The sequence below is a fragment of the Musa acuminata genome, chromosome BXJ1-7, assembly GCF_036884655.1.
Source record: "Musa acuminata AAA Group cultivar baxijiao chromosome BXJ1-7, Cavendish_Baxijiao_AAA, whole genome shotgun sequence".
In the NCBI taxonomy this organism is placed as follows: domain Eukaryota; kingdom Viridiplantae; phylum Streptophyta; class Magnoliopsida; order Zingiberales; family Musaceae; genus Musa; species Musa acuminata.
This window is the reverse complement of record NC_088333.1, coordinates 38,940,806-38,961,259: the sequence shown is the minus strand read 5'-3', so window position 1 is coordinate 38,961,259 and position 20,454 is coordinate 38,940,806. Positions and strand designations below refer to the sequence as shown.

The window sequence follows — 20,454 nt, the reverse complement described above, 5'->3', positions numbered from 1 at the left end:
AAGATACAGACCTACACCGAAATCTTGATCTTTTCTGTGATTCTAAGAGCTCAAAAGTGTTGTAAAGCCTTTAAGTCTCCTCCTTCTGTTCTTCAAGTTTTCAGTTGTAAAGTGAGGAGAGAAAGGTCTGTAAAGGTTGTCTCCTAAGCTTGTCAAAAGGAGAGAAACTGTAAAAGGGCAGTTAGCCTTCGCCCATTGAAGGAAGGCACCTAGTTGACGTCGGCAACCTCGTCGGTGGAGGAAGCCAAAAGTGGAGTAGGTCAAGGCTGACCGAACCACTCTAAATCTCTGGTTTGCGTTTATTTTCGAGCACTTTATCATTACTGCAAACCTCCCTCATTACTACTGCTCTCTACGCTTTCACGAACAAGTTCTAAGTGCTGTTCTTCCGAATCTGCATTCAGACGTAAATTCGTATTTTCATACGTTACTGTTTACGTTTACGTTTGATTCTGCAGAACTGTCTTCCATGCTTTTACGAACGAGCTTCTTTACAGTTTATACTTACATTTTGATCCTATTGATAACTGCAAACTTTCCTCTACGATTTTACGAACGAGTTTCAGCATTTAGACGTAAAACTGCATTCAGACGTAAATCGGCTTTCCTCGCTCAATCATCAGATCTCAGTTCACGTTTACGTCTTGATTCCAACTGCATACTGCCTTCTGCGAGTATACAAACAAGTTTCAAAGTTTAGACGTAAATCTACGTCTAGACGTAAAACTGCGTTTAGACGTAAATCTGCGTTTAGACGTAAATCTGAGTTTAAGACGTAAATCTGAGTTTAGACGTAAATCTGCGTTTAGACGTAAATCTGCGTTTAGACGTAAAACAGCGTTTAGACGTAAATCTGAGTTTAGACGTAAACTGCGCTTAGACGCAAAACTGCGCTTAGACGCAATCTGCGCTTAGACGCAAACTACACTTAGATACAAACTGAGAATTTGCTTTTGCATCATAACAGTTTTTGAACGAACGCAGCTTTTGGTTTTTAATCGCTGTAAGATTTCCGTTGCACTAATTCACCCCCCCCCCCTCTTAGTGCTCTCGATCCTAACATTTCTATGGCAAGAAATGTCATATAAAGAAGGATTATAAAATTTTGGTTTGAAATGAAAAGGTATAAGTTTGATTTTTATATGTTTCAAATCAAATATTATAGAAGATTTTTTCTAATATTTGATTGATTGATATTAAAGCTTCAACTTATTTTATCAACAATAGAGATTCTTTCTAATATAAGAATTAAAAGAGCATGAAATATTTATCATTATAAGAAATCATCTTAAAGTAAAAATAATAGTATTTAGTACTAATCACTTATACCTGATTATTCATATAATATTATATTTCTACAATTTTAGAAATTTAGTTTTTTTATCTTGAATTATTAGGGTATTGTTTCTCACTTGGTGAAGAGAAACTCATCATGATTCCATTTAAATTTTGTATAATAGTTTGTAGAGAACTAATATGAATCTTCAATTTATAATGATCCTCTAATCAAATATTAGAATAAAATGTAATTTTACAAACTCCTTACAGAATATATATTTGTATCTATGTGTGACTATGTATCCTATTTTAATAGATAGAAATATTTTATTATATATGTTATTATCTATTGAGTTGTGAGTATCTAACATCTCAAGTTATTAACAGTTTTAAGTATATACAAATAAAGTAGAGAGATAATTAGATTAATTAGATTAAGTAGAGAGATATGTTATTATCTATTGAGTTGTGAGTATCTAACATCTCTAATTTTTTACTAGATTATTAGAAAAATGAGATATTTATACTAAATATATTTCTTATTAGATGTGCTACGATAGAATGAGATTGTTGAGAGGTGAAATCATACTCTTATTTATATGGCTACGTGTACAATAAGTTATCAATAACTCATAAGTTAATAATGTGAGGTGAAGCTTTGCGGTTATATATACATTTATAAATTTGTGATTATCCTATAGAGATAAAAATATTTAAATCACACAAAAAAATTAAATTCAACGATTATTTTTAAATAATTTATTATTTATTTAGAAAAATTTAAGGAGATATAAATTTTATTATTCTAATCATTGTATAAGGATAGTTGAATCTAGTAACGTAGGATTCCTAAAAGATAATGAATTAATGAGAGTGAAATTTAATTTTGATATTAAGGATATAGGTTGATACTCCTTTATTATTTTTTATGGATTGTTATTGTTCAAATTACTAAAAGAATTGATGAAAATAAATAATAAAATAATATTGATTAAAATAATTTTGAAGAATTCTCACATGATGTTAATGTCATCACAAATAATCATATAGAATAATTATAATCAATAGTTTTGAAAATATCTCAAATGGAAAGAACACTTGTAATTTTTTTTATTATTATGTGATATATCTATAAGATTCAAACTATGACACAGTAATAAAAAATAATGATTCTAAAAAATACATTATAATAAAAAAATAGTTGAAATAAATGAATCAAAATAGTATCTAAAAACTCATAGAATAATCCGATAATTATAAAAGAGTCTATCATGTAAACATGACTCAAAGGACAATATTGAATGATATAAAGTTAGACTTTGATTAAAGGTTTTATGAATGAATTGATCAAGATAGTTTTTTATTTTTTAAATGAACTTGTTAAAAATTATCATTATATTAATGACTTATTATGATTTGAGTTACATCACGTAAATGTGAAAATTTATTTTATGTAAGAGGATTTAGATTTATATATATTAAACGATTCATAGAAAAAAAAATTATTTTGATATATAAATTTAGAAAGTCCTTTATGACCTTAAATAGGCTCCCGACAATAGTATATAAAGTTTCTTGAGACTATTGCTTCTTTCATATTCAAGAAAAATACTATTGATCAATGTTTATATCTGAAAATGAGTGAGAGCTAATTTATTATATTGGTCTATATGTGAATAATATTTTGCTTGCTAATAGTGATCATAGATTATTATACCAAAATAAAAAAAATTTCATTAAAAAGTTTAAGATGATTGATATGAGTAAAGCATATTATATTATTAATATTAAGATATTAATGGATAGATTTTAAGGATTACTACTACTATTATCTTAAAAATAATATATTAATCGAGTCTTGAAGATATTTAGTATACAACCTTGTTCAACAAATGATAAAAGTAGATATTTCAATCAAAATAAATATTTTTAAAATAATTTAAAAAATTAAATAAAAAAATATATATTGTATATGCGTAGTTGAAAGTTTATTATACTCAACGTTATACTAGACTAGATATAAATTTTGTAGTTGAAATACTAGGTATACATTAGAGTTACTCGGGAATGAAATACTAAAAGGCTACAAAACAGGTAATAAGATATTTGGAAGGAATGAAAAATTATATACTTACATATATGAAATTAGATCAATTTGAAATTATTGTATTTTCAAATATTGATTCCTTAAATTATCTTGATAATAAGAAGTCTACTTTACATTTTATATTTATTAGTGAAAGAGTTAATTTGTAAGAAAAAATATTAAGCAATGTATTATTATATTATCAATAATAAAAGCTAATTTTATGATATACTTTAAGGCCACTAATCATATTTTATGATTACAAAATTTTATCTCAAGATTTGGTATCGTTAGATACAATTATCAAGTTGTTGAATATACTTTATTAAATCGTAATAGTTTTCTTTTTATGACAATAACAAGTCCTCTAGCATTTGTATGCATTATGCTATAAGGTATTTGATGGTTTGATAAAAGAGTCCAAAAATAATTAATGTCAATTAAGAAATAAAGTTTTATTATATTAATTGATGATCTATTCTTAGGACTTACAGTGTTTGAAAAAACACGTTTTTATGATTGGTTTTGTGAGCAACCCATAATTAATAATTGATATTTTTATTTACATAATTAAAATTATTTATTTTTGTTATCCTTTTCATATTTATGTATATATATTATGATCGAATATATATAACATGATTATCAGATAAATTTCAGGGATCATTTTGGATTGTATTAGAAAGAACTAATAGTATTATGATACATAGAGAAAAGTATGATATTGATGACATACAACCGTTATAACTCGTATTAGTAGTCAGACTTAATATGATATTATTATAATTTTTTAGATTTATTGGCATGTTTTATAAAATTTATGCACATGTAAAAAATATTTTTTTCAAAGTTTCAAAAACTAATTAAATAAAATTATTTTTAAATTATTTTTATTTTATTTATTTTGATTTTAAATTTTAATATCTTATTAATTAATAGATCTAGTATGAGAATGTTAGATTATATAGTCCTACCTAATTAGGTAAGATATATCATAAATATAATTGGATTGTAATTATGGTTATCGACTAATAGAAAGAAAGTTCAATTATAGTAAAATTTTTTAGGAGATAAAAAAAAAAGAGAAGACGAGTCTAGTATTTGTATGCTATAAGTTACTTGATGGTTAGACAAAAGAGTCCAAAAATAATTAAAAATAAAATTTTATTATATTAATTGATGATCCATTCACTTAGGATTTATAGCATAAAGTGTTTGAAAAAATATGTTTTTATGATTGATTTTGTGAGCAACCCATAATTAATAATTGATATTTTTATTTACATAATTAAAATTAATTATTTTTGTTATCCTTTTCATATTTACGTCTATATATTATGATTGAATATATATAACATGATTATCAGATAAATTTCAGGGGTCATTTTGGATTGTATTAGAATAATCTAATAGTATTGTGATACATAGAGAAAAGTATGATATTGATAATATATAACCGCTATAACTCGTACTAGTAGTCAGACTTAATATGATATTATTATTATTATTTAGATTTATTGGCATGTTTTATAAAATTTATGCACATGTAAAAAATATTTTTTCAAAGTTTCAATAACTAATTAAATAAATTATTTTTAAATAATTTTTATTTTATTTATTTTGATTTTAAAATATTAATATCTTATTAATTAATAAATCTAGTGTGAGAATGTTAGATTATATAGTTCTATTTAATTAGGTAAGATATATCATAAATATAATTAAATTGTAATTATGGTTATCGACTAATAGAAAGAAAGTTCAATTATAGAAAAAAATTTTAGAAGATAAAAAAAAAAGAAGAGAAGACGAGTCTACTTTTCATTCCAAATGATATTGTTATAACTTTTTTGATAAGACAAAAAAAGCATAAAAACTTTTTTATGATATCAAAAAAGTACATATTATTATTATTATTATTATTTAATTTTAATTTCTGATATTAAAAATTTTCATATAACAGTGATGCGAACATGATTTTTATACTTACGAATATTCTTCATTAATCACATAATGTCCCAACAGTTTGTTCATATGATGTGGATACAGAGTGCTGTGTCTCTGCACAAAGCATCATCTTCCTCGCGAATGCCATGATCTATTTGGGCCTCTTCGACACAGCTTCAGTTCTGCAGCCAGCCATCTTCGACGACTTCTTCGTTACGACGTTACAGTGCTGATTAATCGTCTTCGAGTTTCGCCATGTTTACCACGAACAAAGAACAAACCTTCCGTAACCCAAACTGGAACTCTTGGATCCTTCGGAGACGTTCCTGTCGTCAACACTCGCGGCTCCGCTTGCTCCGCTTCGGGTGACCTCACCTTCTCTCGGAGGCTCGCACCGATCGCGGTGGTGACTCCGCAGCACATGGCGCTGCTCCGCCGCTTGCCCTCCTCCCTTCACGGCAAACGTGGCCTCCTGCCTCCTTGAATGGCTCGTGTCCGAGTTGAAAAGCCCAGCCTATTGCACCGGAGAAAAGGCCGACAAAGAAGCGACGTGATCGATTATTGAATTGGGTGGTGTTTATTGTGTTGTCTTGCACGAAATGACACCGGAGGACGGCAGCAATATGGATTGGACTCTTTGTTCCTTCGTCGGTACACAACGGTGGTCGATTGATGTCTCGTTACATAAACCCGTGAAGGACGAGTCCCCATTCTGAGATGGGGGCTTTTACCCTTCTTTTGGTTGAGACAGATTGGAAATTTCTGAGCTATATTATTTATACACAGTGATTTGTCATGTGCGGCATTATTATTCCCCAACATATCCACTGATCCACAACTCTTCTTTTGGATGAACTCTGTCACACTCAAAAACAACATCAGCGATTTATATATACTGATAGAAAAATATTTATCTCAATCATAATTAGCATCACAATCGAGAGAATATTGTGCTCACATCGTAATTCTTTTAATTAAATTTATTATAAAATTTTAATAATAAAATTAATTATTATTTTACTCAAATATTTTATTTATTTATTTTTTATTAGCTAAAGTGTCAAAAAAATCTATCTGACTTCGAGTAAACGTTCGAGTCCCTTCTTCTGAATATTACTAAATAAGAATTTATTATTTATGTGAACTAAATAGAATCGAATTTATTATTTATTTTATTAAATCATTTACGAAATGACAAAAGAGGAGGTTGATTTTAGATCGAAAATAAAATTAGAGTACTTTGGTATAGAAAAAGATAAGTTATTAGATGAGCAAAAAATTATTTGGAATGCAAGAAAATAATTTTAATTAGAATTATGGATTTTATATTATCATAATGTATTTTTAATTCATTGGATCAGTTGAATCCGACCAAAAAAATAGATTAAAAAAAAGAAGAAAAAAAATAAAGAAGCGATATTATTGAGATTTTTTTTCAAAAAAAAATTACGTTATTTTAAGAATTCGTCCTTTTTTTATATATGTTCAAACGTTGGGACGCGTACATCAGACTACAGCGCGCAGTACCGCCACCGGGCCGCCGCCGCCGTAGCGCTCCCACACATACACCGTCATCCACAGTATGTCCTCTTTCCAGCACGACAAGCGGTACACTCCCGGTTCAAATCCTCCACCCGAGCTTCGCCTCCGCCCTTCACGTGACGGCGTGGCCCTCCTCGCCGAACTTTTCAGAACAGCTGCTCCCCATCCACGCTCCCCTTCTTCGTCCTCTTTCGCACGATCTCCCCCCCTCCTCCCCATCCGCTGCGTTCGCTCCAATAGGCTCAGACCTTTTCTCTGTTAGGTAAATGGTGGCCCCACCGACCCGACGTCATCATGCCTGTTTGCGTCCGGAGGATTCGTGCACCCTGACCTGGTACAGACAGTCGAGCGTCGATCCTCTCGTTTCGTTTGAAGGGATAAAGAGGAGGATGAGGAAGGAGAAGAGGCCGGTGGAAGGAAGAGGAGGAGGTGGAGGACGAGCACGACGACGACCGACTCCAACTTCCTTGCGTTGCGTTGTCTGCTTTCCGAACGCAATGCAAGAGCAGCCTTCGAATCCTAGAGCCCTTCTGCCATGGCTGCGGTCGATCTCCATGTGGATCCTCTTGTCGTTGTTCGTGGTTTCTGCTTCGGCATCCGGTACGTCCGACGACGCTGCGGCCCTCCTGGCGTTTAAGGCCAGGGCTGACCCCGGCAACCGCCTGCCCTTCTTCCCCGCGGCCAACGGCTCCTCCTCCGACAACGAGCACTGCCGCTGGCCCGGCGTCTGGTGCTCCCCCGATGGCAGGGTCGTCCGGCTCGTCCTCGAGGCCGGGGGCCTCGCCGGTGTCTTCGCCGGCGGCACCCTCGACCGGCTTGACCAGCTTCGGATCCTCAGCCTCAAGGCCAACTCCCTTACCGGCCCACTCCCGGACCTCTCCCCGCTGCTGAACCTTAAGGCCCTCTTCCTAAGCCGCAATCACTTCGTAGGCGTCTTCCCCGCCTCCGTTCTCTCCCTCCATCGCCTCCGTACCCTCGACTTGTCGTACAACAACCTCTCCGGCCCGATCCCGCCTTCTCTCGCCGCGCTCGATCGGCTCTACGCCCTTCGCCTCGAGTCGAACCGCTTCAGCGGTCCCATCCCTCCCCTCAACGAGTCCTCCCTCGTGAACTTCAACGTCTCCTACAACAACTTCTCCGGCAGGATCCCGGCCACCGCCGCGTTGTCCTCGTTCGCCGCCTCGGCCTTCGCTGCGAATCCGGGGCTGTGCGGAGGCGTCCTGAGAAAGAAGTGCGGCGGCGGCAACGTCTCACGCACCGCCCCGTCCCCCGCGAACGCTGTCGCAGGGGAGCACGCGGGGATACGCCTCCCGAGCTCCGCTTCCCCTGCGCAGAAGATGCACAAGAGAGCCGTCGTGGCGGTGGGGTTCTTGGCCAGCTCGTTTCTAGTGATTGGAGTCTTGGGCTTCTCCTTGTTGATGCAGAAGAAGAGGAGCAGGATGAAGCGGGGGGCGATCCTGGGCCCGGTGAAGCACCAAGCCAATGGGGCCGCCGAGGCTCCGGAGTCGAATCTCGAGAATCTCAACGCGCAGACCGAGAACCGGAGCCACGAGCTCATGGCGGCCGCGTCACTGGCGATGTCGGAGGAGAAGGTGAAGAAGCTGTCTAAGAGTGGGTGCTTGGTGTTCTGCGCCGGGGAGGCGCCGGTGTACAATCTGCAGCAGCTGATGAAAGCCTCGGCCGAGATGTTGGGCAGAGGGAGTGCGGGGAGTACTTACAAGGCAGTATTGGAGAATAGGCTGATGGTGAGCGTGAAAAGATTGGACGCCCCGAAGTTGGTGACAACGGGGAAGGAGGTGTTCGAGCGGCACATGGAGATGCTCGGAAGGCTTCGGCACCCCAACTTGGTGCCGCTGCGGGCGTACTTCAAGGCCAAGGAAGAGAGGCTGCTGGTCTATGACTACCATCCCAATGGCAGCTTATCCTCCCTTGTGCATGGTATGGACCTGTGGGTGCCATTCATTCTCTTGTGCTTCTTTCCCTCTTAATTGTTTTCCATTAACTTGCTCATAGTTATTGTTCCTCGGCTGTTTGAAGTAGGTATAATCCAGTCATTTTCTTGTGCTGTTTTCCATCTTATTTTACTTCAATTTGGTTCTTCCTACTAGAAAAACATTTCGGGGACAGTATGCTGGTCATGGGAATGAAAATTTTCAATTGAATTCTTGGAAGTAAAATCTTTTACCTTCCAAAGTTTCAGAAAATCTGAAAGTATTTCCAAGAAACACAAATGAGGGAAGCAATCAAAGATGCCTACTGTTTTAATCATTTAGACTATTCAGTAATTCTTTACTTTCTTCATCTGATGGGGATGAGTTATAGTGAATTGTTCGTCGAACTATATTCTAGGATTAGAAAATGCCCTCGACAAACTATGAGATCTGAAAAGTTATCAAGGTATGCGATTACGACACTCATTTGTCTGAACTATTTTTGTTGTGCCATTAATAGAGCATATATGTAAGTTTATGCATGCAGATCACCAATATGTATCAATTATTCAAATTAAAAAGATTTAAGCGGTAACAATGATCCCACATGGTTCATCTCAAATCATCAGGATCAATTGTCGAAGAAACTTACATGGTAAATAACCAGAAAGGTTGCCTTTGTACTTGCTTTTTATGACTGAGATGGTGAATGTCATTTGGAATTTTAGATATCCTACATGAAACTTTCAGTGGACTCTATCGTCAACCGGTATGACTTGTGTTGGCTATATGCAATACATGGTATAGATATCATTTTGAATTTTGAAGCTTCTTAAATGTGCATCTTCAATATTTCGCAAATTCATGAAACTTAAACATCAGCATTATGAAGTACCCATAAGAAATTAATTTTTGATGTGTTCCTCGTATCTCTCATTTGCTTCGTTGCCGCTTCTTGCACTTGATACATGTTTGTAATTGTGCTTGTCCCATACTAGTACTAGTATGAGCATATATTCCTTTGAATCTCACCTCAGTACATGTAAAATAAAGATAACTTTTTCATTTGGTTTGTGGATTCTAAATCAGATATTTATTGGTTCTGTGCTCCATACATATATAGCATGCTAGACTTCCATACATAAATTTCACTCTCTTCTGAGATGATGCTCGAAGATGATATGAAAAGGTATAAATAGACTTTTTGGAAAATATCTATGCTCACTTATTTTAGAATCTGATGCAGCCCAGCAATCAGTACTGTTCTTTAAGATTAGGAAGGGCTCCTCTTAGGCTGTTTGTGTACTAAGGTTCTTACCCTCGAGCTGTCCTTAAGTTGCAGATTGTAGAATCCCAAGTTTTGCTTGCAAAATCAATAATTAAAAAATAAGGACGGAAGGAATTTTCACTTTAGTTTATGCAGCAAAAAGGTTAGAGAGTATAATTTAACGATTAAGCAAGCAAGAGACAGAGGATTTAATTTTTATCATTTGTAGGTAATGTTCTAGCAAAACATAAAATGCTAAATTGATATTGTGACTCATTTTTGTTGCTTAATACTATTTCATAGCTGTCACTGGGGCCGATACTTGCTACTCACCCCATTTCAATTAAAATTATGGCTACTCTGGTTAATTTTTAATTCTGACGTTTTTGTTGTAGGTTCAAGATCCACAAGACCGAAGCCCCTCCACTGGACCTCATGTCTAAAGATAGCGGAGGATGTTGCACACGGCCTTGGATACATCCACCAAGCTTCTCGATTAGTCCACGGAAACGTTAAATCTTCCAATGTCCTTCTTGGTTCTGATTTTGAGGCTTGCCTGACCGATAACTGTCTCGCTTTTCTTATGAAACCATCCGACAATGAAGATGATATAGGATATAGAGCTCCTGAATCCCAAAATTCTAATGGAGGGCTAACACCTAGTTCAGATATCTATGCATTTGGTGTCTTACTGCTGGAGCTCCTGACCGGGAAACGACCTTCGCAGCAGCCAGTGCTCGTGGAAACCACTCTGCCTGTTTGGGTTCGATCAATGAGAGAGGATGTAATCGAAGGAGCAGATGATGAACGCTTAATGATGATCATCGACATTGCTGCAGCCTGTGTTCATCTTTCTCCAGATAGCAGGCCGACCGCATGGCAGATTTTGAAAATGATTGAGGAAGTGAAGGAGGTTGACACAGGAGACCATGATAGTGGTTCAGCCTCCCTTTCCTAGTTCTGGCCCTGATTCCCATATCTAATGGACCTTGTTGAAGAGATCTTTTTATTCTGAGGGCAATTGGAGCTTCAGTGTCCATAAATGTAATGTCCACCCTCAGTGTGGGAGGGATGTGCTAAGATTGTTGAGTAGTTAAAAACCTGCTTCACTGTTGCTCATGGAATTGGAACCATGGAGGCTACTAAAAGAGTCCATTGCTCATGTACTATCAGTGTTAGCTCAACTGTAGTATAGAAGATAAATTGCAATCAGGGTAAGTAAGGATCAGATTGTGCCTTCAGCAGATGTCAAAGACAAGTATTCTAAGCCTTGTAAAAGTATTCTATGAATTTATATATAATCTCTAAATTTTTGGAGCTTGGATTCTTTTATGCTGTGGATTGTGATGCTGCAGTTTTTGCATGGAGCAAGACTGTCCCTGAAACACCATGATGCTTTGCTAACCTTAACATTGTGACACCTCATGCCAACATTCTTTGTTTGGATCAGGTAAAAAACACAAAAGATTATTGGATTGTTTGTTTCTTTTTGTTATTTTGTAGATGCACTCACATGTACAATCTTTAATAGCTTTTGAAATTTTCTCAGGTGATTACAGTTTTCCATTGCTCTATCCATCTCTTATTCCCCACAGCAAATAAAGTTTGCATAAATTGTGGTTGATGTCATATAAGCTAATTTCTTTTAAATTTATTTTCTGTTTTTTTTTTAAATAAATGATTCATTGGTCGGGATCAAATATATTTATATTTATCTTTATTGGAACATTCGGATTGATTAGTGCATTGTTGCATAAGTGATAGGTCTCAAATTGTATATATTATTTGATATAATATATATATATATATATATATTAAAAAATCTAATATATTTATTTTAAAAATAATAAAAAAATTTTACAATTAAAAATAACCCATCACGTAACCCCTGTTTTCCCGGCCCGGCTTAAGTCACAACTTAGAGGGCGACGCCCGCGCGCACTCGATGGGAAAGTGGGGAGTTCGGCGACCGAGAGAGTGAGCTATGGGGGGCGGCGGCGAGGCGGAGACGCAGACGCTGGTGGAGGCCGCCCTGGAGGTCTTGAACACGCCCGATCCGTTCGAGAAGGCCCGCCTTGGCGAAGCCGTGGCCGCCCGCTGGCTGCTGGACGACATCTCGGTCCCCTATCGCGATGATGGCCCTCCCCCTCTCGTCCCTGATCGACCGGCCCGTCTCTCGTGTGTAATTGGCACTGGGACTCTGCTCGATTTCCGTCTGAAAAAGGTGAAGAAAAGGGGAAATTGACTGTTTTGTGCGCACTCGCAGGTGAAACTGGTGTCGCCGAGCATGATGCCGAAGCTGGGCAAAGCCGGGAGTTTGCAGAGCCGGCAGGCCATCCTACATAGCCTTGCCCACACTGAGAGCTGGGCCATTGACCTTTCCTGGGTGAGTTTTGGTTCAGTTGCTACTGCCCACCACTCGTTTGTCAAAATGTCGCAGCCACTCGGAAAAAAAACTATTATCCATACTATTCTAAGCGCAGGACATCATTGCTCGTTTTGGGAGTCAGGAGGCAATGCCCAGGGAATTCTTCACTGACTTTGTGAGGGTGGCCCAGGATGAAGGTCGGCACTTCAAACTCCTTGCCGCAAGGCTGGAGGAGGTGGCGTCACACTATGGAGCTCTCCCTGCCCACGACGGCCTCTGGGACTCTGCATTGCAGACCTCCAAAAGCCTGTTGGCACGACTCGCCGTGGAGCACTGCGTCCATGAGGTTGGTGATTCTTTTTTCTATGACTAGAATCGTCTTCCCGGTCTTATGAAAAGAGCTGCAAAAACAGTTGTTAAAAGAACAAGTTTTGTTGCAAGGGAAAAGATGCTGCAAAGACCACACTCAATTGACACTCCTCAACCAGTATCTCCTTTAGAACATCCCAAAATTTGTTCAGGTGAATGATAACCAACTCAAGGGTATAAATTCTTACCTTTTGCTTAAAGAAGTTCAATTTAGGGACCATGGAACTCTTTAAGTTTGAGGCTAGCACTCATGGATTTTGTACAGTCTTTGGGCATAAAGTCAAGGAAGGTGCCCAATAACATGTGCTATCAGTGGATAAACATTTAATATACATTAATATATAGACCATCCTGGAAGGAAAAAGAGCAAATACTTCCATAAGGGGATGTAGTGAGTGACATAACTTGCGTTATGCACTTTTAACCAGAGGCTTTTTATTCTTATTGTTGCTTGACATTTAGTGCTTGTCTAATTCCCATGTTCGGTTTGCTGCCAACTAGCTGCATAAGTATCACCTAAGACTGCAATAAATTACCCATCATGTGACAACCAACTGTTGTTTCTCTATAATGGCTGGCAATGGTGTTCCTACAGAACACAACAGCAAATATTGTGCTCTGGTGGCCATCTGCCAAATCAAAATTAAATAATTTATTCATCAAAGTTAACTATAAGATCAATTACAACACATCAAACTTCAGCTGAAATTAGTTATTATTCTAAGAGACCTTATCTGACACCCTGTTTGTCACCTGGTGTTAAACCAGATATGTTTCACTGTTGCTGGTTGTATATTCTTCTTAAATCTTTTCATTTAGATTATCATTTGTTTTTTTCTTTTTTCCTGGTGTTTTCTTTTCTTTTTGCAAATAATTAAAAAAATAATGTCAACATTTTACCCTTAAAGAAGGGAACTTTCCTTCAACTGTTTCTTTTACCCTTCTGAGTTATACTTCCCTTTCCTCTCCCTCCTTTCCTTTCTATACTGAATTTCTTTTTTTCCTAATTTCTCAAAGTTTCGTTCTTCTTGCTTCATTTTCATCCAGATGTATATATGACTCCTAGAAACGAGGTGTAGTTCTAAATACAAGTTTGCTGACTATTGTATCAACCAATTTTATAATAACCTTGTGCATCAAAAGAATAAAATTTTGAAGTTTAATCACTAAGAATTAGGTGCATAAACATGTTTGAACTTGCTATCATGCAAAATGCGAAAGAAGAAAGTTAGAACATTGGATTTGATATAGTTATAGAACATTTAAAGATGAATGAATGATACACAGAACCTTGACTTCCCTGAGAGTGTTAACATCTCCAATATGCATCTTTTTCGAATTAGATTTGCAAATGGAAAGTTAGTGAATAGACTATAATTCTTGTTATGTGACAAAATGCTAGTTCAGAATTTAAATAGATATGATGAGAGTGGAGAGACAAGGTTGAAACATGAAGGTTACAGCCAATATCCATCTGCTATAGACCAAGTTTCCAACAGCCTAACACCTGACCGCTCAGTTGATCCAAATATTGACAACCCATGGCCAATATATATTTATTAACCTCGGTCTGATAAAAACAACAAGCACTTGAAATCAATTATCTACTTCTTATTTCTCACTCAATCCGATGTCCTTTAGATCTGGTGACAAATTTGCAACAAGAACAATGTTGTAAATACATATGTATAACGTGGAAGAGAGGGGTATAACACAATGAAGCAGTTGAAATAATGAGAAATTTGGGCAATTCTAGAAATGCTTAAAATATTATCTTTCCCTCAGGAGAAGAAGTGGAACTTACATTAACAACAACAAAACCGTAAGCCCCAACGAGTGGAACCTAAAGGATGTTAATGTTAATATCATAAGATCAAGTTCATCTTTATGCAAAAGCTTTTACCTATTTTATGTTCACCAATGAAGGAAGTGATAAAATATCAAACTAGTAGGAATAACTCTCATATAATGTTGTTGCCCTTGCTATATTGTTCTATCAAAATTCAGGTTGCATTAATAGAAGATGCTAAACTTAATTGTCTGTTGACCTTCTTGAATCTTGACTTCTTTGTTGCACTTTTTTCTGTGCTTCAAGTCATAATTCATAACTCTGAAATATTTATGAATATCTTCTCTTCTTCTTGGATTAATTTATCTGAATTCAGGCTAGGGGGCTAGATGTACTTCCCACCACCATCTCCCGTTTCCGGAATGGAGGGGATGAACAAACAGCAAATCTGTTGGAAAGGGTTGTGTATCCAGAAGAGATCACACACTGTGCTGCTGGTGTCAAATGGTTCACATATCTGTGCCTTCGGACACCTAATGAGCATCATGGTGCAGCGCTAATTCATGACAGTACTGGATCTGCACAACCTTTGGAGGGAGAAAGTATCCCAAATCAGCATGAGGTTGATCATGGTGACGGTGAGCTGACACAAGATCTTGCTCAAAATTTCAAAACCTCTGTAGCAATATGCCACGGCCAACAGGAGATGGTAATCCAGTGTTTTCATGCCACCGTCAGAGAATACTTCAGGGGTCCACTTAAGCCCCCTTTCAATGTGCAAGCGAGGAAAGCTGCAGGGTTCGGACCCGAATGGTACGAGCCCTTGGCACAGAAATAGGCGAAGACCCAAAAGAAAAAACTGATTCTTTACCTCTCTTCCAGACTATCCATTTCTTGATTTACAAGTTCTGACCTATTCTACTTGGCAAAGCTTCATCGGTCACCCTGCGTTACAGATGCAGCATCAGTTTTGCCCATGGCTGTTTGAACTACGTACTGAATTTTTTTCTTTTTGTCCTTGCGATTTATTATGATATTTTGAATTGCAAGCCAGTAATGTAAGACATGATTTGGTGGCAGAATAAGATGAGCTAACAGTCATGATGCTGTCGGTGCTGCCAGCCGAGATATACTGCTTCCAGGGCTAATGATTAATGTGAAATGAGAACACATGATCGTAAAGTTTAAGCTGCTGCTCTTCATGTCCAGGTACTTTTCACTAGTTTGGTGGGAGGTGGATCGATGACCAGCCTGTGGACCAGCAGGGGAAGGAGAAGTTGAGACATCCTCATCAGGCTGAGATGCCACCCAACCATGTAAGACAAAACTCTCCTCCTCCTCCTCCTCCCTGTCCTCTTCGTTTTCTTATAGACAACAGTAGATGCAAAAGTAATTGTTTTTGTAAGATTAAGAAAAATACATCAGAAGAGTCATAAATATAGTGAAATCTTGTTTTGTCGGTAGAATAGAATCTTAAGAATCTGTTTAATTAAAAGGAAAGCAGAGTGACAGTTTGGAAGTCGCAGTCATCTAAAAATCTGTGGTTTTACCGAGACAGAATTAGAGACGATAATTTCACAGGTCATTGGGTTAATCTTACTTGGAAAATTGATGTATTTTTTGGAAAATAGATTGAGATCATGTTTGGATGGTTTCATATAATCCTATCATTTTCTTGTAAATATATTAGCCACGTGGATTATTCATACGAAATTATAAGATAGGAAAAGTAAATATGATTATTTTTTTCATGTGTTTAGTATTTTTGCGCACTCTACATAATGTAATATATGTATATGGGAAAATAATAAATAAATAAATATTGTGAGATATTCCACCAAAGTTTACCGCGATGAACTCACGAAGTAACGGCTTGAGCTGACGTGGCGCAGATCCGACGGCTGTCACTCTTGTTCAGCTTTCTCTGTCGAATGAAGAGACAGTCATCGGTCCAACAACGCCCACCGACACCTCTCTCTCTCTCTCTATTAGACATTTTAGTTCGGCTTCCCCTCCAATCCAACCACATTCAGCGTTCTTCCTCGCCTCTCTCTTCAATTGCCTTCGAAGAGTTCAGATCTGGTCTGACCAAGCACTCTCGATCGTGGGGAAGATGAGGGCGTGGTCGGCCGTCCTGCTGGTGGTCGCTGTAGCCTTCGCGGCAGCGGCGGAGGCGTCGAAGTCGAAGCCCAAGGTGTGCAACAAGGGGTGGGAGTGCAGCGGCAGTATCTACTGCTGCAACGAGACCATCAGCGACTACTTCAAGGTGTACCAGTTCGAGAACCTCTTCAGCAAGCGCAACTCCCCCGTGGCGCACGCCGTCGGCTTCTGGGACTACCAGTCCTTCATCCTTGCCGCCTCCCTCTACGAGCCCCTCGGGTTCGGCACCACCGGCGACAAGGTGACCAAGATGCAGGAGGTCGCCGCCTTCCTCGGCCACGTCGGCAGCAAGACCTCCTGTAAGAATCATCCCTCCTCTCCTCCTCGCATTCCTCCATGCGTCTGATGGATCTTGTGCGTGAATGTCGGATCTCTGTCCTTATTCTTCATTCCGATTTATTTGCTTGCATCCATGAGAAATTGCATCGACACTAGACTGTTTGGGAAAGGGGAATCGATGTTCTGATGGATCTTGTGCGTGAACGTCGGATCTCTGTCCTTATTCTTCATTCCGATTTATTTGCTTGCATCCATGAGAAATTGCATCGACACTAGACTGTTTGGGAAAGGGGAATCGATGTTCTGATGGATCTTGTGCGTGAACGTCGGATCTCTGTCCTTATTCTTCATTCCGATTTATTTGCTTGCATCCATGAGAAATTGCATCGACACTAGACTGTTTGGGAAAGGGGAATCGATGTTCTGATGGATCTTGTGCGTGAATGTCGGATCTCTGTCCTTATGCTTCATTCCGACCTATTTGCTTGCATCCATGAGAAATTGCATCGACATTGGACTGTTTGGGAAAGGGGAATCGATTTTCTGATGGATCTTGTGCGTAAATGTCGGATCTCTGTCCTTATGCTTCATTCCAACCTATTTGCTTGCATCCATGAGAATTTGCGTCGACATTAGACTGTTTGGGAAAGGGGAATCGATGTTCTGTTGGATCTTAAGCGAAAATGTCGGATATCTGTGCTTATTCTTCATTCCGACCTATTTGCTTGCATCCATGAGAATTTGCGTCGACATTAGACTGTTTGGGAAAGGGGAATCGATGTTCTGATGGATCTTAAGCGAAAATGTCGGATATCTGTGCTTATTCTTCATTCCGACCTATTTGCTTGCATCGATGAGAAATTGCATCGACATTTGACTGTTTGGGAAAGGGGAATCGATGTTCTGATGGATCTTGTTTGAAAATGTCGGATCTCTGTCCTTATTCTTCATTCCGACCTATTTGCTTGCATCCATGAGAAATTGCATCGACATTAGACTGTTTGGGAAAGGGGAATCGATGTAGAACTATGGATCAGAGTAACTACTAGGTTTGGAATCATGGGAAATCAACAACAAAAGAAAATTAGTGTTGGCAATTTCGTAATCCATGTCAAAGACATGCTCTTTAAGACATCAGAATTGAGGACATAGTGGACTATGAGAAGGTGTGAAGCAAACCATGCACAATTCTTGTTTTTTGTTTGTGATGTTAGTGAAAGACATTGAATAGATCTAATTGTGCTTATTAACAAATTCAAGTTGTTTGCACTGCTGTTCATATCTGCATCAGGAAATTTGTCTTTTAAAGAATTAATAAAGAGATAGGCAAAGAGGTTTAGAAACAATATGGAAAGAAGCATAAGATCCTGTTTGTGATACATTCCCAAGAGGTGCTCTAAGGGCAACGGATTCGAAAACTTGATTTCACATCAGATCTCTCAATTTCTAATGGTATTGTTTCGGTGAATAGAATGTTATGCATTGGGCAGTAGGCTGTAATTGAACTAGAGCTATGATAGACCTGACGTAACAAATCAGCAAATGTTCTATTCTAGCCAGATTTATAGAAAATTGTAGACTTGATGCATGTAATTACTGGTTGACATATGTGGTATTCCACAAGAGTAGGTAATTTAAGCACAAAAAGAAAGGTCTATGTAGGTTAACAGAGTATGTCTTAGACAAGGAAGAAAATTTAGGGGCGAATATTTGCATGAGACAAAAGAAGCCTATTATGGAGGGAAGGATCACAAGGGCTGTAGTCTCTTTCTGTGATGTTAAGTAGTTTCTCATACAATGCTATTTTTAATAGTTTACGTACCCTCCTAATCAGATTGAGATGCTTGGGACTCCTAACAATACCGAAAGTAGATGTAACCGTACCAAAAATGCATCTTTGCACTAGGAAAAATATCTGGCCTGATGACCTCTCTGCAATAGCAAAAAATATTGATAATGAGGACAGTATTAAAGAGGAGATATTTGACTCATTCAAACTGATTGATTAGAAATGCAACAGTAAGTTAACTGAAAAAAGAACTAATCTAATGATATTTATTACAGGCTTGTACTAACATCTACTTAAACCCTTACATAAGTCCTTTTTCCCTGCATGATCAGATATCGAAAATGGCCAGGATTTGAATGATTACATGAGGACATTTAATTACATCATTTCTGAGGGTTCTAGCTTGACCAAGCAACCAACAAAGTATTTGGTTCTAACAATTTATATGTAGGACTGGGATGTTCCATTGGAGAGGCGTTGAGCTGATCCCACCATAGGCTGCCTATTTTATTTGCTTATTTCTGTTGACCTCTCTCTCTCTATATATATGCCTATGTAATATGCATGTATATTGCCAATGATTTTGTTGCAGGTGGATATGGTGTTGCCACTGGTGGCCCACTTGCATGGGGATTATGCTATAATCATGAAATGAGCCCAAGCCAAGACTACTGCGATCCAAACTACCTTTATCCCTGTGTCGACGGAGTTCAATACTATGGACGTGGTGCTCTGCCCGTGTACTGGTATGTCAACGATGTTTACAGTCTTATGTTTTAATGGAACAAAATAATTAATCTTCTCACGCTTGTGATTTGAATTGATGACCTTCAGGAACTACAACTATGGACTTCTTGGCGACTCCATAAAGGCCGATCTGTTGAACCATCCAGAATACCTAGAGCAAAATGCTACCCTGGCTTTCCAAGCCGCTATGTGGAGGTGGATGACACCAATAAAGAAGAAGCAGCCGTCGGCCCATGATGTTTTCGTCGGAAATTGGAAGCCCACAAAGAATGACACCTTGTCGAAAAGGTTACCTGGCTTTGGGCTTACCATGAACATTCTGTATGGTGATCTTATATGCGGCCAGGGCTTTATTGATCCCATGAACAATATCATATCTCACTACCAATATTACCTGGACCTGATGGGAATCGGGCGTGGAAACTCTGGAGATAATGTAGATTGTGCTGAACAAGTGGTTTTCAACCCATCTTACAAAGCTGATACAGCAACCTAAGCCATGATTGAAGTAAGCTGTAAGATATCAGTGGAATCATCGGTCAGAGTGCCCCAAATAAATGAACGTGTCAATGAATGCTCTGTGTTATAAGACTTGCTTGTTAAAAATGTGTAGCTACAGCAGTGGTTATTATGTTGAGTGGCTCTGTTATTCTTCTTAAAAGCTGAATTGCAATTCTTATTATTATCTGTAATACTCCACCGTGCCAAGATTATATTGTATTCCGTGGGGTGAGTATCATTGTTTTGGAAACTATGAAATATATTGTGTTCCAAACTGATGTTTGGCTTATTAATTGTGACTGACATTTCTGTTGAAATCAGATGTCATTCTCATTTGTAAAACCTTCCATCTGTCAAATAACTGTTCTTGTTCACTTCATTATCCTTTGCTTGCTTTCAAT

The 20,454-nt window shown here is 37.8% G+C and overlaps 3 protein-coding genes across 6 annotated transcripts; all 3 read left to right on the top strand.

Moving 5' to 3' along the window:
• Window positions 1-6,827: 6,827 nt before the first annotated feature.
• On the top strand, window positions 6,828-11,368 carry LOC135679281 (probable inactive receptor kinase At5g67200). The gene is made up of 2 exons (XM_065192817.1): window positions 6,828-8,791; window positions 10,447-11,368. The coding sequence occupies exons 1-2, from the start codon at window positions 7,120-7,122 to the stop codon at window positions 11,007-11,009; spliced, it is 2,235 nt and encodes a 744-aa protein (XP_065048889.1). The 5' UTR covers window positions 6,828-7,119; the 3' UTR covers window positions 11,010-11,368.
• Window positions 11,369-11,945: 577 nt separating this feature from the next.
• On the top strand, window positions 11,946-16,610 carry LOC103992404 (uncharacterized). Of its 4 annotated transcripts, XR_010515196.1 has the most exons (6): window positions 11,946-12,233; window positions 12,318-12,437; window positions 12,535-12,765; window positions 14,954-15,390; window positions 15,787-15,893; window positions 16,470-16,610. XR_010515196.1 is itself a non-coding variant. In XM_009412083.3 (4 exons), exons 1-4 carry the CDS (start codon window positions 12,036-12,038, stop codon window positions 15,413-15,415), a joined length of 1,011 nt encoding a protein of 336 aa, XP_009410358.2. In that variant the 5' UTR covers window positions 11,947-12,035; the 3' UTR covers window positions 15,416-15,747. The 4 variants fall into 4 exon arrangements, 1 of the variants encoding a protein (XP_009410358.2); XR_010515198.1 differs by lacking the exon at window positions 16,470-16,610 and having other exon boundaries at window positions 11,947-12,233; window positions 14,954-15,570; XR_010515197.1 differs by lacking the exons at window positions 15,787-15,893; window positions 16,470-16,610 and adding an exon at window positions 15,658-15,747 and having other exon boundaries at window positions 11,947-12,233; window positions 14,954-15,570.
• LOC103992403 (chitinase-like protein 1) lies at window positions 16,583-20,346 on the top strand. Its single transcript, XM_009412082.3, has 3 exons — window positions 16,583-17,036; window positions 19,398-19,551; window positions 19,640-20,346. The coding sequence occupies exons 1-3, from the start codon at window positions 16,691-16,693 to the stop codon at window positions 20,046-20,048; spliced, it is 909 nt and encodes a 302-aa protein (XP_009410357.2). The 5' UTR covers window positions 16,583-16,690; the 3' UTR covers window positions 20,049-20,346.
• The last annotated feature ends 108 nt before the right edge of the window (window positions 20,347-20,454 follow it).

Bases quoted from the DNA above. Each gene is read 5' to 3' on its own strand.
- LOC103992403 (XM_009412082.3), top strand. From the start codon at position 16,691: ATGAGGGCGTGGTCGGCCGTCCTGCTGGTGGTCGCTGTAGCCTTCGCG. The intron at 17,037-19,397 runs GTAAGAATCATC...ATTTTGTTGCAG, and splicing joins CGTCGGCAGCAAGACCTCCT to GTGGATATGGTGTTGCCACT. The intron at 19,552-19,639 runs GTATGTCAACGA...GATGACCTTCAG, and splicing joins GGTGCTCTGCCCGTGTACTG to GAACTACAACTATGGACTTC.
- LOC103992404 (XM_009412083.3), top strand. From the start codon at position 12,036: ATGGGGGGCGGCGGCGAGGCGGAGACGCAGACGCTGGTGGAGGCCGCC. The intron at 12,234-12,317 runs GTAATTGGCACT...GCGCACTCGCAG, and splicing joins GACCGGCCCGTCTCTCGTGT to GTGAAACTGGTGTCGCCGAG. The intron at 12,766-14,953 runs GTTGGTGATTCT...ATCTGAATTCAG, and splicing joins TGGAGCACTGCGTCCATGAG to GCTAGGGGGCTAGATGTACT.
- LOC135679281 (XM_065192817.1), top strand. From the start codon at position 7,120: ATGGTGGCCCCACCGACCCGACGTCATCATGCCTGTTTGCGTCCGGAG. The intron at 8,792-10,446 runs GTATGGACCTGT...TTTTTGTTGTAG, and splicing joins CTTATCCTCCCTTGTGCATG to GTTCAAGATCCACAAGACCG.